At 35.5% G+C, this 17,939-nt stretch overlaps 1 protein-coding gene across 10 annotated transcripts; it reads right to left on the minus strand.

Annotated features, from left to right (window-relative positions):
* Positions 1-17,052, minus strand: LOC107012454 (F-box/kelch-repeat protein At3g23880-like). 10 transcript variants are annotated; one of them, XR_003577539.1, is made up of 7 exons: positions 16,820-17,052; positions 15,289-15,366; positions 14,839-14,910; positions 6,975-7,052; positions 4,699-5,951; positions 571-793; positions 1-321 (listed from the first exon to the last, which is right to left on the minus strand). XR_003577539.1 is itself a non-coding variant. In XM_027915862.1 (3 exons), the coding sequence occupies exons 1-3, from the start codon at positions 11,935-11,937 to the stop codon at positions 265-267; spliced, it is 1,371 nt and encodes a 456-aa protein (XP_027771663.1). In that variant the 5' UTR covers positions 11,938-14,832; the 3' UTR covers positions 1-264. The 10 variants fall into 10 exon arrangements, 1 of the variants encoding a protein (XP_027771663.1); XR_003577541.1 differs by lacking the exon at positions 4,699-5,951 and having other exon boundaries at positions 14,876-14,910; XR_003577538.1 differs by lacking the exon at positions 4,699-5,951.
* Between the last annotated feature and the right edge of the window lie 887 nt (positions 17,053-17,939).

Raw genomic sequence — 17,939 nt, forward strand, 5'->3', positions numbered from 1 at the left:
TAATAAGACCAGTTCCCAGGCAACAAACATATCCAAAACAGTTAACTACACATATTTAGGGTCATGATATGCTTCAGCAAACCACATTGTCAATCAAACTTTTTAAGTTTGATGGAGTTATTTGCATAAACTCCAAATTCACATGATCTTTATCAAAGTTTAAAAGAACTATATGTTCAACCAGAATGCTAAAACAGAATCATATTTGTTCCTAAGAATGATTACTAACTTAGCACGCCACTCACTCGATCTGCATCATTGCTATCAGTCTGATGATCTTCTTGAACCAATTGAGGGATTGCCACTTTCTAAATCTGGTACCTGCCCAAAAGAAAAGAAGAAAAAATGAGACAATCAACAAGTATCACAAGAATAATATGATACATGGAACCGTAAGGATAGGAATAACGAAGAGTTGAATACATTGACAATGTATTTTTTTCAATAGCAGTCCAAGAACCAAAACAGATACATGAGAACCGTGGAAAATTTTATTTTTTCAAGTGAAGTCTTCATATTTGTCAATCTTTCTTCTCTTTTTAAGGAGAGTTCAGGCCAACTTGCAGGTACCTCGTTTAACTTTATGATCTACTTGCGACCTCCCACCAACATAGACACCACGAGGTAAGTGTTTTTGGCCTCTCCTGAAATAAGAACTTATGACCTCATGGTTTTCAATCCACTTCATTGACCACTAGGTCACACCCTTGGTGCAAGTTGGTTTTTCTTTTTGATTGAAATGCCTAGGAATACTCACAAGTTCACATCACCTTTTGATAAACGACCGAGAAACCTGTCAGGGACCAACAACAGCATTTTAAAACTAGGGGAGAACGGAACCAGCTCACTGCCATAAGTTCATATTATATCATAATAATAGGACCTAATAATTGTTCTGGTCCTAGAGTAAAAGAGATAAGAAGATTGCTGCGAAATAAAAAAGAACATCGAAATTTTGAGTGGCTGAAGCTAAAGAAGTTGAAGCAGCTACTTTCAAAGTAACAAAAAGAAAGCAATAACTGGAGTGGGAGAGCTCTTACTAAACAGAAAACTTTCTCACAGGAAAAATAAGAATGAGTGGGGCAGTGCCACAACATTTTTGGAGAGTCAGAACACAGGAAAACATGGTATAGTTGGGTAATATCTTAGGCTGCCAAAGAAAACATTTCATGTGCCTCAGAACACTCAAAATCTTTTATTCCATAAACCATGTATGTCTGAAGCAACTTCACAAATCAATCAGCCAAGAATTCCCTTTAGAGCTCAACAAACACCAGCAACAGACCAAAGAATAAAAAAAATACTCAATGTAAAGTTTCACGTAGGATGCAAATCAACAAATACAACAACAATAAGTAAATCACTGTTTTTGAGTACGAATTAACTTTTTTTTTCTCATCTATACTTGTCTACATTGACTAGACTCTTTGAGTCAAATTTTCAGAATGCCACAACAAATAGTTGATAGTTGATACCATTTACTAACTAGAGTTTCACTATAACCGCATTAAACGAGGCTTTCATCTGCTTGGTGAAACATGACAATAGCACTTTTTCTTTTTTTAACTATAATATTTTCAAAGGCCGACCAGAATATGTGAGGATCTGTGGAAAAAAATACAATACAACTCACCACTATTAAGGAACCCATTATAGTTGAAACAGGAACCTTCTTGTTTCAGATAACAAAGATGACAAAATTTTCACTTTCATGGTCACTGTGAGAAATATAGGAAAAGAATATTATTGAATTGTTGTTGTGTCTACATTATTACACGAGACCCTATTTATAGACCACAGAATACAATCCTTTATCAAGTAGGATACTACTTAGTATTCCTATTCCTATTCTAATAGGATTGTATAAATCTATTCCTATTCTAATAGGATTGTATAAACCTATTCCTATTTCAATTGGATTATATAAAACTATTCCTATTCTAATACTCCCCCTCAAGCTAGTGCATACAATTCATGTACCTAGCTTGTTACAAATGTAATTAACACGAGGACCAATGAGGGGCTTGGTGAGATATTCGCAAGTTGATCAGACGACTTCACAAAATTGACAGTCAATCTCAATGTGCTTGTCTTCCCATTAAATACTGGACTTGATGCATAATGTCAGTCAGTAAACACAGATAAAATTTCAGTGTTGAACTTCCCAAACTATACATGCAAAGACTGCTTCAAACTATAGAGTGACTCACATAATCGACATACAAGGCTACTAAACTCCCCCTAAGCAACAAAGTGCTCAAAACCCAGTGTAAAGTATATGGATCATGTTGGAATCAATAGATGAGTCGATATTTAACAAGTCACCAAAAAACTGGCTGAAACATGCTCATATGCCGGAGTATTAGGTTTGATGGCTAAAAGTGGTCACAATCTAACAAATAAATTTATATAGGTAGGATCAGAATGATGTCACGACCCAACTAGAAAAATAGAAATTAAATAGGATAGTTCGAATTGATAGAATGACCCCATTGAAAAAGAGAAATAATATGGGTAGGGTCGGAATGATGGCACAACCCTAATGAAAAAGAGAAATTATATAGGTAGGATTGGAATGATGGCACAACCCTACGCAAATCAGATTTTGAGGAGTCACCGGAAAGACGAATGGAACCATGCAAATCAAATCTGAGGAGTCACCGAAAAGACACGGTGCTATGCAACTCAGATATGAAAAAGCAGTTCGGAAAAAACCCACGGTAGTACGCATATTAAATATGAAAAGTAGTCCGGAGAGATGAACGGTGCTACGCAAATAAGATATGCAAAAAAAAAGGTAGTCACCAGAAGGATGACATGGTGCTACACAAATTAAATATGAAAAAGTAGTCACTGGAATGATGGCACGTGGTACACAAATTAAATATGAAAAAGTAATAACCAGTATTGATGGCACGGTGCTACACAAATTAGATATAAGAAAGCAGTCACCGGAATAATGGGGTGGTGCTACAAAAATTAGATATGGGAAAATAGTCACTAGTAAGATACACGGTGACCCAACTTTTTTTTAACATAATCATTGGCCGGATGAGCGGCATATGAGTAATAGCCGCCCGCCGACAGCGGAAGCTTTTTGATTGTTTACCAAGATCGTAGAGGTTCTGATACCATGTGAGAAATATAGGAAAAGAATATTATTGAATTGTTGTTGTGACTACATTATTACATGAGACCCTATTTATAGACCATAGAATACAATCCTTTATTAAGTAGGATACTATTTAGTATTCCTATTCCTATTCTAATTGGATTGTATAAACATATTCCTATTCTGATAAAATTGTATAAACCTATTCCTATTCTAACAGGATGTATAAACCTATTCATATTTCAATAGGATTATATAAACTTATTTTATGCTAACAATCACTACAGTAAACAGGATCCTATTAAAGAAAGTCTCATACTCAAATATGTTTCTCCTATAATCTCTTGTTCACTGGTGCCCTTTTCCAGTCTCATGACAAGATCAGCATATTTCTTAAATTTTGCAAGTCAATGTTACTGCTGAAGTAAAAGAAGTTCTGTCCTTTGATTAGTAACATAGACCCGAGATCAAACAACAATCTTAGCAAGGGTTATGCCTAGAGTTATTGAAGGATTCAGCTACAATAAAGCACTCTTTATTACTGTCTTGAGGCGCGACGCATCCACTTAAACCATTGCTTCCAAAGAGAAACAATTTTTTTTGAGAAGGTAACATTCTTGTTTTATATTCTAAAACTCAAACCCACCACAACTTGTTACAGGTTTACTAATTACAAATAAAGGAGAGTACCAGATGCATGTTGTTAAGTGGATGCGTCCACATACAGGTTTACTAATTACAATTCTAAAGCATTCATTACTGATTCTAGATCTTCCATATACTCCTGTTTACACCAAAAGTGAAATAAAACCAAGCAATTCATCATCTTCTGGATATTGTTATTTCTGTTCTGGAAGCATCTGAGGTTCCTCTCTTTCCCCACAGACCACCAGATGCATGTGGGAATGATCTTCCATCTTTCTTTATGACCAGAAATTAGGCAAAGGCGCAAAGCTACTCCATATCTTCAGGGCCTGAACAATATTTCTTGGCATCACCCAAAGTAGGCCCTTCAAATTGATGAAATGCTCCATAAAATATTAGTGATCCTACAGTTAAGAAAGAGGTGATTGACTGTTTCAGCCTCTTCTCCACACAGGATGCAGTTGGATACCCCTTTTCATGAGGTTTTCCTGTTCAAAATAGCCTGCATTGCTGGTAGCCAAGTGAAGTAGGACACTTTAGGAGGTATTTTAACTTTCCAGATGAGTTTCCATGGCACAGCCAGTAGCCTGATAGGTGAAAGGGTTGAACTTTTTGTAAGCTTCCTTCACACTGAAATTTCCCTAGCAGTTATGATTCCAAATCATTCTGTATTGGGAGGTAGAGGTTCCTTTGAATTGCTCATGGATTCAAGAAACAATTTTCAATTCCATTTATTTCGAGTGTTGAAGACACTAACTCTACAACCAAATAAATGTTCACGCAAAAAGTTGTTTCATGGAAATACGCCAAAAGAAAAAGGACAAAGCACATCTCCAAGCAAACATGGTGTAACAATGTCCCTTAAGTATGCCATGTATTTTTTCAATATTTTATGAAAGAAAGTGAATTGAGAAGCACTGTGGAATCTTGCAATTCATTACCTACAGGATCGTCAGACACCTGACTTCCAAGTTTTTGCAGCCTTCATTCTGACTGTATCCTTGGCAATCTTTTTTGTGTGTGTAAAATGGGACAAACAAGGTCATCAATGTAGACTTCAGTCTCACTACAGGAATGAAAGTTGGTAATTTCTGCATATTTGATTGTGTCATCCTTTGGATTGTATATTATTGAATTTGATCCAAACACAAGCAACCTTTATTATTCTCTTGCAATACATCTGACAATGAAAAGTGATGTCTATAAAGCTTTGGGTGGTTTTCCTTGAAATACTGACCGGCCAAAGAGCCATGAACGAGAGAAGATCAAGGAGTGAACATAACATAGTGGCATGAGGAAAATCATATCTTGCAAATAGGCATCATTTTTGTCAGATTATCGATCCTCGTCTCGGAGGCCAATTCTCAAAGAAAGGAGCATTTAGGTCTACTGAGATTGTTGTTGTTGCCTTAAATAAAATGCAAAATCCAGCCTCAAATGAGTTAAGTTCTGGAAATACTGATGCTTCTGCCTTCAATGAGTTAGCCTCCAGTCCTAGAGTTTAAATTAAAGATGTTGGTGTCAACTCATAAAATTTGGGATTAAATCTATCCTATATTTAGTTGAGGGTATTCCCTAATACCATGATAAATCCTGGATAACCTGGCTTTGACATCTTAACTCCATACTCCTTCATAACCCACAAACTTAATTTAAAATTTGACACCAACATCTTTAATTTAAACGCTAGGAGCAGGGCCAACTTAACTCATTGAAGGTAGACGCACCAGCATTCAAGAACTTAACTCATTTGAAGTCTGGATTTTGCATTTACTCTAAGGCAGAAAAACAACAATCTCAATTGACCTAAATGCTCCTTTCTTTGAGAAGTGACCTCCGAGATGAGTATCTATACTCTGACAAAATGATGCCTATCTGCAAGATATGATTTTTCTCATGCCACAAAGTTATGTTCATTCCTTGATCTTCTCTCGTCCGTGGCTCTTTGGCAAGTCAGTATTTCAAGGAAACCCACCCAAAGCTTAATAGACATCAATTTTCATTGTCAGATGTCTTGCAAGAGAAAAATAAAGGTTGCTTGTGTTTGGATTAATTTCAAGGAAAACCACCCTGTCACCCTTCTTATTCATCATAGCCATGGAAGGACTTGATTCAGACAGCAAAGGTGAAAAAGGGTTGGGTAAGGGGCTTCCAGGTGGAACACAGTGCACTAAATGGCTTGAAGATCACTCATCTGCAATACACATGATACTCTTATTTTTTGTGAAGCAGTGAGAGAGAAAATGTTGATTCTAAGAGTAATATTCATCATCTTTGAAGCAGTCTCTGCATTACACATCAACTGGGGTAAGAGCTTCATTTATCCCATAATTTAGGTGGCTGAGGCAGATAGTTTGGCAGAAGTCTTGGGTCGTAGAGTAGGGGAGCTACCAACTATATAACTAGGCATGCCACTGGGGTCAAAGAGCAATCCTGGAATAAGTTCATATGTTCAATCAAGGGCAATAAAACCAATCCATGCAATCACGACTGCCTTAACCTATCCAAGTTTGGGCAAGTCAATATTGAACTCAACCCATTTTGACCCGCTCATTTCAGACCTTTTAATAGCTAGGTTCTAAATTCACCCATGAAAAATCTTATCAAAATATATTAAAGATGTTTTTTTTGTTAAACATGTTATATATTTCCATAACGAAGGAAACATTTGATACTTCAACAAATTATTTTTAAAAAAAAAACTAATAAGCATTGGACAGATTGTGTTATGACCCATTTGTTAAAGCCCATTTCGGCCCAAGTAACTTTGGATGGGTCATTGCCCTGCCTATTTTCTAAGTCATCCTATTTTAATCTGCTCAAATTCAGCCCAACTTGTCTATTTGATACCCCTAGCTCAAGCAATGAAGATTCACCAATCTACAAAGATTGAGATTGTGGTCGTTGCAATCAAGGAAGCCTAGTTTATTTAGTGGCTAATGGTATTATAGAAGTGCAGCTGAAAATAGATTCCTTGGTGCTTAATAACATCTTGGAACACATATGTGATATTCCATAGAACATTGTATCTGTTGTTAAGGAAATTGTGATATGCTTTACCATACCACATTGCCAATCAAACTTTTTGAGTTTCATGGAGTTATCTGCATAACTATTCCAAATTTACATCATCAAAATATAAAAGTTTTAAAGAGTTCTCCAACCAGAATACTCAGCAAAATCATAGTTGATCCTAGAAATGATAACTAGCACTCACTCGATCTGCATTGTTACTATCATCTGATGATCTTCTTGACCCAATTAGTGAGGGACCGTCACTTCCTAAATCTGGTACCTGCCAAAAAAGAAAAGAAAAGAATGAGACAATCAACAATTGTCACAAGAATAATATATGACACATGGACAACTAAAAGAAAAATCAAATAGTCTCATAGACATTTTCTTCTCTTTTCTGATAATTGCATTCCAAGAACCATAGAAGAAGTACTAGACTACAAGTAAACCATGGAAAATTATTTATTTCAAGTAAACCCTTCCTATTTGCCAATTTTCTTTCTTTTTCTTGATTACCATGAAGTTCAACCCAAGTTGAGCGCAGCTCAACTAGTTTCAAAATTTACATGCTACCTCCCACAAGCATAGGCACCACCAGGTAAGTGGCTTGCCTCCTCTGAAATTTGAACCTAAGCCTCATGGTTGTCAATCCACTTCATTAACCACTTGACCACACCCTTGAGCGCGTGAAAGTCTTTCTTTTGAAATGAAAATGCCTGGGAAAACCAACAATAACATATTTTTTGTTTTTCAAATCAAGTAACTTCAATCTGTATCATAAGTTCAGATCATTCTGATGAAGAAATCCATCTGTGGCCAATTCTTGGGACCAACCACATACTTGGAAACCTAGAGATTAAGGATCACCTCTCTACCATAATTTCATATCATAATAGGACCTTTAATTTTTATTTTTATTTTGTTTTATCTTTACAATGATAGGACCTAATACTTATTCCGGTCCTATAGTACAACAGCTAGAATCTAGGCGGTTGTTACTGTTCATATGTTGCTCGTAACATATAGATATTTGTGCTTAATTTGGCCTCGAATCAAATTTAATGCAAGGGCTGAAATTGAACGATGTGAATAAAGAGGAGAAGAGAAAATTATGCATCCTACAAAGCATGTTAATATCAAAATGAGCCCAAGATTCTTTAACCTCGTACTCGTTCATAATCCACACATCTATGCAAGTGCTAGGGCGTAATCAGAAAGTCCAAAAAGATCATTTACAAACACTCCTATCCACAAACTAAAATGTCTTTCTACACAAGAAGATCACTCTACCTTTCCCCATTTCTCATCATCCATATCAACAGAAATGATATCCCAAGGCTCCAAACTATTATACCATTGAAGACCATTAGTATCACTTATTTTCTTTAACAAGAAAAGGGTTAAAATGGAGCTTTTGGCTAAAAATCTTAACTATATTCCAAACTTAGACAACATCCTTTCACTGTCACAACGAACAAAAAACATCCCTCACTTATCCTAAAAATGGCATTTTCACTTATCCTCAATTTGATTTTCTCTTTGACTTAATAGGTTGGTATTCTAGTATGTTAGGTTCTTGTTTACTACGTGCGTACATGTTTACATTTATGAATTTCTCTCATATAGGGAAAACTCTGCCGAACTTTTAGCGTGAAAATAGTTAAGTTTTCCTGGTAGACTTACTGAGCACTGGACATAGACTAGGTGTAAAGGGCAGCCCACTGTATTAAAGCTCCCACTAGCACAGGGTCCAAGAAGGGCCAGACGTGTGTCGTCATAAAAAGGGTCTTGATAAAGTCATGGCCAAAACTTAGATGTCCATATTCAACGCCCCTACAGGTGTGATAGGGAAGTTAAAAAGGTTGCAAAGAAATTTCACTTAGTTTGTTGGTAAGCCATGACATCTACTAAATAATGGAGCTGCTAAGGGTTAAGGACTTGAAGGTCTTCGACAAAGCACTCCTGGGTAAATGGTTGTGGAGATTTGCGATGGAGGGAGGAACCTTATAGATAAGGATGATAGCAGATAAATATGGAGAGATGGGAGGGGGATGAACAACAAATGTGATCACAATGCCTTCCGGGTCAAGTGTGTGGAGGAATATCATGAAGGGTGGGATGTTATTAATGATAACATTGCCTTCAAAGTTGGGGAAGAGAGTATGGTAAGTTTTTGAGGGAAAAAGGGCGTGGAAGTTTGGTGCTCAAGGATGAATTTTCGTTATTGTATAGAGCCTCCTGCCACTGGAAATTGTCTGTTCAGCAAGTTAGGATACACGGGGACGGGGACGAGGACTGTATGGAATTTGAGCTTTAGGAGGACTTTCTGCGATTGGGAAGTGACCGAGTTTCAGAGATAGCTAGGTTTACTTAAAAAGCAACGTGAGCCAGTAAACAGACCCAATGCTTTGAGTTTAAAGTTGGGGAATGAAAAATAGGGCAGAGGATAGTTTTCCCTTTGTCTCGATCTGGATACCCAAGGTGCTGAGTCCCAAGGAAGGTGTTAGCTACTAGAGGAGTGATTCTAACAGCGGAGAATCTTAGGAAAAGAAAGGTTGTTTGCTTGAGGTGGTGTTTCCTTTGTAAGGAGCGGGTGAGGAGGTGGACCATATTCTGTTACATTGCAATTAAGCCACGACTTTATGGGAATATATCTTTAAATGGTTTGGAATTACTTGGGTTATGCCAAGAACCATTAAGGAGTTGCTTCTCGGCTGGAAGAGTGGAGTTAGGAGAAGAAGGCACAAAGCTTGAAATACTACTCCTTTTGCTTTGATATGAGTCATTTGGAAAGAGAGATATAGGAGAACCATTTTCGTTTGGAGCACCCATGTAGTTCATGTCCGTATAGAGGAGTGAGTGTCTTTTGGAGAACCATATTTTGAACATTTCTCCACTTTTTGATGTATCACACTCACTTGTATACGGCCAAGTTGTCCTTGTTATTATCAATGAAAGCTTTTAGCTTTGATCAAAATAATACTTTTGATACCATTAACAAACTAGAGTTTCAATTTAATCGCATTAAACAGGTTGGTCTACTAGGCTACATATGACAATTGCACCTTGTTCCTTTTGAACTATTAATATTTTCAAAGATCAATCAGAATATGTGTGGATTCTATAAAATACAATTTAGATACAAGTCACCACTATTAAGGAACAAGATTAAATAACTGCCTCTCTCGAGATTAAAATCCCTATCGATACACCAGGAAGGAGACGGTGGGAAGGAAGCATCTATGATTTAGTCTTCAAACAAAAGACCTCATTACTGTTTGACTTGGAACCTTCTAGTTTCAGATAAGAAAGATGAAAAATCCTTCACTTTCATGTGCTCTACTGTAGAGGGACCTATTACAGAAAGTTCCATACTCAAATATATTTCTCCTATAATATCCTGCGTTTACTGGTACTCCTTTCCCAGTCTCATGATCAGATCAGCATATTTTCTCGATCACTTTCTCATTCGAACCAGTTTTGCAAGTCAATGTTACTGCTAAACTGAAAGAAGTTTTGGCCAATGATTGGTCAAATAACTAAAGTGATGAAAAACAGGGATGATTTATAGATAGTAAGCTATAGCAACAAGGAAAACAACAAAAGTAAGATACTACATCAGACATCAGCTCTCATTCTTAATTGGTCTAGAAGCACGACACATCCACTTAAAACACTGCATCCAAAGAGAAACGATTTCCAAGGCCATTTATTTTGAGTGTTGACGATACCAAACTCTACAACTAGACAAATGTTCACGCAAAAAGTTGTTTAATGGAAATACGCCAAAAGGAAAAGGACATGGAAGATCTCGAAGCAGATATGGTGCCATAAATATGCAATGTATTTTTGTATATTTTACAAAAGAAACAGAATTGAGAAGCACTTGTGAGAAATGCTTGACGTGGAATCTTAAATTCATTACTTACATAATCGTCATTCATCTGAGTCTTTGCAGCCTCCATTCTTACTGTATCCTCGGCTGTTCGTTTTTTTTGGTGTGAAATGGGACAAACAAGGCTTTCAATGTAGAAAGCACTCTTCATACAGGAACCAAAGTTAGTAATCTCTGCATATTTTATTGTGTCATCCTTTGTATTGTATATGGCCGAAGTTGATCCAAACACAACCAGAATTTCACCTTTATTTGACATGCAAAACGGAGTGGTAACCACATATTTTCCAGGGATGGGACGTTTGATGGTATACATTTTTGCCCAAGACTCTTTAACCCCATACTTCTTCATAACCCATAAATTTACGTGAGAATGAGAATTACAGAGTATAGAAAGATAATTACCCAATACTCCTAGCCTCAAACCAAAATCCTCTCCTACACAAGAAGGTTGCTCTACCTTTTCCCAATTCTCATCAGCCATATCAACAGAAATGATGCCCCTAGTCCCCATACCATTGTTCAAATTAAGACCACTAATAGTAGCCCAATAAAGCTTCCCATTTACAAACGTACCTGATTGAAGAAGTTGCAACCCACCTGGAAAATCATCCTTACTTCTCCAAGAATCACTGCTTAGACTATATATGTTGACCTGGGTGTCCTCCAAAAGCCCATTTTTATACCTACCAAATATACCTACAACCTTATAATCATCATGGCACTCATCAAATCCAAAACCATATGTAAAAATGTTGGTATTCTTCAACCTAGGTCTAGAAGCAGGCAATTTCTTGTACTTACTAATTGTTGGGTTCCACAGAATTAACTCGTATGCCCCATCAGTAAGGCAAATCAACCCATGGGCTGAACCCACAATGTTGAAAGATTTGTAGGGATATTCCAAGTCAGATGCCTCAACAACAGATCCACAAAGTAAACACCTAATCGAACAAATCTTAAAATTGGAGCAACTTCTCCACATGAGCTTATGGTGGTTGTAGTCCTCGTTTTTTGCTGATAAACTAAGATGGGTCTTGATAAAATCTTGACTAGAGATTAGAGCAAGCCAAGATTTTGAAACACACTTAAATTGAAGGAGGGATTTCACTGGTAACCTTAAGAGAATTTCAGTTATGAGTTCCGGTAGAAGGGTGGGAATCGCCAAGCTAGAAGAATCTTGCATTGAAGTTACTGAAAATTGTGAATGGCTTGTGGGTTTGATCCGATTTGAGGGTTGATGGGAGGCTTCATCTCCCTTGGATTCCATTTGAGGGTGGAAAATTTTGCAATCTTTGAAATTTGATTTTGCTATGTAAAAGGTTAGTACATGGTTTTGGGTATTTGTGACTTGTGAGTTTTATGGTCGATTACCTAATTCATCATTCCTTTTAGAGAAAAATTCTCTCAATAGTTCTTTTGTGTTTTCTTTTATACTCCCTCCGTCCTATATTACTTTTCCAATTTCGTGATGAACCCAAAAGCCATAAAGATTTGGTAAGGCCTGGTTGAGTTTCATGACAAAAAAACTACTATAGATCTTCAATATTGGAGATGGTGAAGGGAGAGATAATGATGAACTATGATGAAGAGGAAAGAGAGGTTGGCGGCGGTGAAAGAGGATGGAATGGAATATCTAGGGTTCTATAATGTGTAGCGATATTCTCTTAGAAGTGCAAATTAAGTAATAAAAAGAATATTACTATTTTATTAAAATGCTTTATTTTGGTTGCTAATCAAGTTAAATATTCATTGTTCTTTCCGCTCTTCCTTTTTCTTATCTTTGTAACAGGACATGAAATAGATTCACACTGTATATCGCTCTTCTCACAAAAGTTTTCCTAATTAATGGGGCCTTGAGCTGTCTCGGCTCAATGTTCTCATTTTGTGGTTAAAACTTTCGGTCCATTCATTTGTTTCACCAAACCAATAGTTCAACCTATCTACGTTTACCGCTTGTACTACATCACTATTTTAAAAATAATTAGCTACAGACCAATTTTGTAATTGTACAACAAAATGCATTGTAGATCAGCGACGGATTATCAAAAGTTTATTTTAGCTACGAGAAATTTAATGACGGATTAGTAACAAACTTCTTAGCGAATTTCAACTTTCTTTTGTAGTGGTTTAGAAACCTTGCTCTATTCTATTCTTCTTGGTGTAGAAGTCATAACAGGAGTTCTTCCTCATTGAGTCACTCAGAACTTTGTAAAACCAATTATCCTCAAATAAATATTTTTCTATATATAGATGAGAGGGACTTCTGTTAAATAAATTATGAAAGGTCAATTTACTTTGATAATGAGGTTTACTTTGAAAAAATAAATAAGAGTGATTATTGTCATGTAATATAACTTCACATAGGGGTGTAAGGTGTTAAAGGAAAATCAGAAAATTGCACCAAATCAAACGAAGTCGACTTGAAAAAATTGATTTCCATTTGATTTAGTATTTCAGTTTAAAATTGCGGTAACATTTGACCTATTGTAGTGTTGCATTGGATGAAGCGGTCATGGAAGTGAGGCTTGTCATTCAGAGTATTCCCAAAAGAGAAAGTTTTAAGTATTTTGGATCCGCAATCCAGGATAGTGGGGACATCAACGATGATGTCACACAATGCATTGGCGCGGCATGGATGAAATGGAGGCTTGCCTCTAGAGTCTTGTTTGTTAATGAAGGTACCACATAAACTTATAAGTAATCTCTACAAAGTGGTGGTTAGACCGCCCTTGTTTTTGGGTGGAGTGTTGGCCATCCAAGAATTCACATGTACAGAAGATGCATTTGGGGGAGATGCACTTTGGGGAGATTGAAGATGTAGAGACGGATATATGGGCATACTAGAAATGACAAAATTAGGAATGAGGTTATTTGGGAGAATGTAGGAGTAGCCTCTATGCCAGACAAGATGAAGAAAGTGAGACTGAAATGGTTTGGGCATGTGAGAGAAGGTGTGCCAAATCCCCTAGTGAGGAGGTGCGAGAGGTTGGGTGTTGGGGTTCACGGAGGGGTAGAGGTAGGCCAAAAAAGAATTGAGAGTAGGTGATACCAAAGACAACACTAGATTGGAAGGAACAGAGGTCGCGTATTAGGGTAGAAGGTTAGTAGCCTTGGTTAGGGTTGTTCAAAATCGAACCCAAACCGATAATCCGAACTGAAAAAAAAAAGTTATTGGTTTATCAATAATGAGCTTCGTGGTTTTGATAACGGTTTTAATATTTTTTTTCTTATCGGGTTATCGGTTCTTAACAGTTTGAGGTTTTTTCTTATCGGGTCAACCGATAACCCGATAATAATTAAATAATTATATTTATACTATTTTGTATATAAAGTCCTTGACTTAGAGTTTGGTTTCTATTTTCATTTTTTATTGTCTCAAACTCTTGGTTATTCTACAATTTAAAAGTGTTTGCTTTTGAGCAAGACGTAACTTATGAAGACGTAACTTATGAACTCATGTGCATGGTTCATTTTGTTTGTCACCTTGTTTCTAAGTGATTTTCAATGATTATTTTTATGTCAAATCTTAACGATTAAACTGATAACCAAATCAATAACAATCAATAATCGATAAACCAATTACCGATAAGTCAATATATTAATAGTTCTATAACGATTTAACATCTCTACAAACCAATAACCAATAAGTCAAACCTATAAACTTCAAAACTGAACCAACCGATACGCATCTCTAGGCTTGGTAGTGACTAGTGCCTATCACAGTATTACTCATACCCTTGTAGTTATGGTCATATGTGGTTTATTATGTTGCGATTATCACACTATTTTGTTTTGTTATGGTTCTTTTCCTTCTTTTAGTTGGGTTTGATGTACTTAAGTTAAGCGTCTTTCGGAAACAACCTCTCTACCTCCACGAGGTAGTGGTGAGGTATGCGCACACTCTACCCTCCCCAGACCCACCTAGTGGGATTTCACTAGGTATGTTGTTGTTGTAGTTGTAAGATTTGACTTATTCTGGTTTTAAATGAATAAATATCAAAAAATAATAGAACCAAACCTACATGTCGAGAGAATACACAATAAAAGGTGCATGAGAGTACATAATGCATAGAGATGAAATAGAAGGAGATCTATAAGTTCATTATGGAGAATGATTTGCCTATTAATATCTCATAATGCATGTGGAGGGCATGGAAGTTCAATTTACCTATTGATGATGTGGAAAGAAACCATAGCACACTTACTTCTAACATCACACTTATTGCTTCAGGAGTACTGCCTGCAAGCATTTCAAATATGAGAGTTGAAGGATTCATACTAACAATTCATTCTGCTTAGTTAGTACATTTTTCAGTTTTTTTTTAAATCTTAGCATCATGTTATTCCATTGTTTTCCATGTTATAATTAAGGATGGAAGTAGCCTATTTACTTTTGGCCAGTTCTTATTTCATCCATGATGTAAGTGATAGCTTTGATTTTGAATGATAAAATTAGTCACTAGACACTCAGCCTAATGGTATATTAGCTTCATGAAATAGCAAAATATTACTGTATAGAACCTTCATCAAATATAAAAAGGTTTCAAACATTTGTTCAACAAGAATATCCAAATAAAATCATCTTTATTCCGAACAATGACTATTAATTGGCACTCACTTGATCTTCATTGTTATGATAGTCTGATGATCTTCTTGACCCAATAGGTGAAGGAGTGACACTTCCTACATCTGGCACCTGCCATTAAGAGAAAAGAAAACAAAACGAGACAATCAATAAGTACCATACCACAAGAAGAATATATGACACATCCACAACTAAAAACAGTAGTAAAACAGCCAGAATAAGTATAAAGAAAAGTTAAAATAGTCTAATTGACATTATCTTCTTCTACTCCAACTGTGGTCCAAGAACCATAGCAGAAATACAAGTGAACCATGGAAAATTTTATTTATCTCAAGTGAACCTTTCCTATTTGCCAATCTTTCTTTCATTTCTTTAAAACCATGGAGTCCGGCCAGCTTGTGCGCACCTCAACTAATTTCACAGTTTATGGTTACATCCCACCGGCACAAGCACCACCAGGCAAGTGGCTTTTTCCTCGGTAGGATTTGAACCTAATACCTTATAGTTCTCAATCCATTTCATTGACCTCTAGACCACACCCTTGAGTGCATCTGAAAGTGCCTAGGAAAATCAGCAATAACCTTTTTTTTTTGTTTTTTAGATGATGCAGATCATGTTTAAGCCTCAACATACATCATAAGTTCATATCATTATCTTGTAATGATCAAGAAATCCGTCTATGGTCAATCCTTGGGACCAACCACATACTTCAAAACTTGGAGATCAAGGATTAGCTTCTCTACCATAAAAGTTCATATCATAATAGGACCTAATACCTGTTCCGATCCTAGAGTAGAACAACTAAAAGCTAGAATGGTGCTGATGTTCATATGATGCATTTAACGGATAGATATTTGTGCTTAATATGGTCTTGGAATCAAAATTTAATTTGTCTAGCAAGGAGATCTCTAATGCAAGGGCTGAACTTGTACAATGCAGTAAAGAGAATGAAAAGAATTATTTATCTTACAGACCCTATTAAAATCTCATTCTGCATGTGGAGATAGGTTCAGAAGATATCCGGTTATCTTAACTTCGACAAACAAGTCACAATTCAACAATCAACATTGACCATTCACAAGAACATTATTTTACAAAAATAGTTAGAATCCAACATCAAAGCAATGTCCAATCATTTTGACTACATGACTTGATAACCACGTGCAATGCATAAGCCGAGAGACTAGTTTGTGTATATATACAACCTTATAATCATCACTTAACTCACCAAATCCAAAACCACTTATGAAACGTGGTATTCTTCAACCTAGGTCTAGAATAAGGCAATTTCTTTTACTTATAATGGTTGGGATTCCATAAAACAATTCTTTTGCCCCATCGTCAAGACGAATCAATCCATTGACATAACCCACAATCTCTAAAGATTTGTTAATAACAGACCCACAAAGTAAATACCTAACATAACAACCCAAAAGATTGTTCTTTTAACAACTCAACATAAGCTTATGGTGGCTATAGTCCGCGTTTTTACCTAATAAGCTAAGATGGTTCTTAATAAATTGTTGACTACAGATTAAAGCAAGACAAAATTTTGAAAACACACCTGAGCTGCAGCAAGGATTTCACCAGTAATTCTTCAAGATTCTTGCACTGAAGTTGATAAAAATTGAGAATGGTTTGTGGGTTTCATCCATTTTGGGCATTGATTCACTTTCTTTTTTGGATTCCATAGGAAAAAATTGCACTCTTTGATGATGATTTTGCCATGAAAAGGTTAGTGAGAAAGGTTTTGTTTATTTGTGAACTATTCCGTTTGGAGGTTGATGAAAGGGTTTTTAAAAAAAAAAAAACTTATTAATGTATTGTAATTTTAACAAAAATAAAAATATTAGTATTTAATGTATTTGAGCTACATATCAATGTATTCGATTTGATTTTTTAATTTTTAAGAAATTAATTTAATTAGAAATTTATTAGGAATAAATTATAATTCATATTAAAACTATAACATTTATGTAATTTACACATATTATTTTGAAAACAATTTTACTGAGTTACTCGTTTGAAAAGAAAAATTTATGAATTATATAATGAAAATGCAAATAGAAAACAGATTGTTTTGAATTAATATATTATTTTTCATTAGTAGTAGAAGATTTTCACTATACATATCTTATCAAGTTATATTTTCACTATTAATATATTCGACTCAAAATTTATATTAATATATGCAAATTTCATACAATTTTATATAGCTTATACAGTAATTGGTGAGTAAAATTTCAAGTTTTGAGTCAGATTCAAAGCTAGTTATTTTTTTAGAATTTAACACATTTTTTGAAGAAATTCAAACAATTATTTGTATAGATATTTCATGTTAATTTTATATAGTTTTCATGCTAGAAATTGTAAGCAAAATTCTAAGTGATACGTATATGATTCTATATAAATTCTTAAATTGATAAGGAGTTATAAATGGATATGAAATTTGATTTGTATCAGTTGGGATGTGAGTGACTAGTTTGGGTATAAAATGTGTATAATTTATGTATGCATTAGCAATAGAAGCTTTTCAGTGCAGGAATATGTAATGTATATAAAGACAGACTTGTATCATTTTGAGATATGTACGGTCACTGTGTGTACAAAATCTATATAACATTGTAATTCAAAAAAAAAAATACTGAAGACTTGTGCGTGTGAAATCTGGTACATATAATCTT

This window comes from Solanum pennellii, chromosome 3 (genome assembly GCF_001406875.1).
Source record: "Solanum pennellii chromosome 3, SPENNV200".
In the NCBI taxonomy this organism is placed as follows: domain Eukaryota; kingdom Viridiplantae; phylum Streptophyta; class Magnoliopsida; order Solanales; family Solanaceae; genus Solanum; species Solanum pennellii.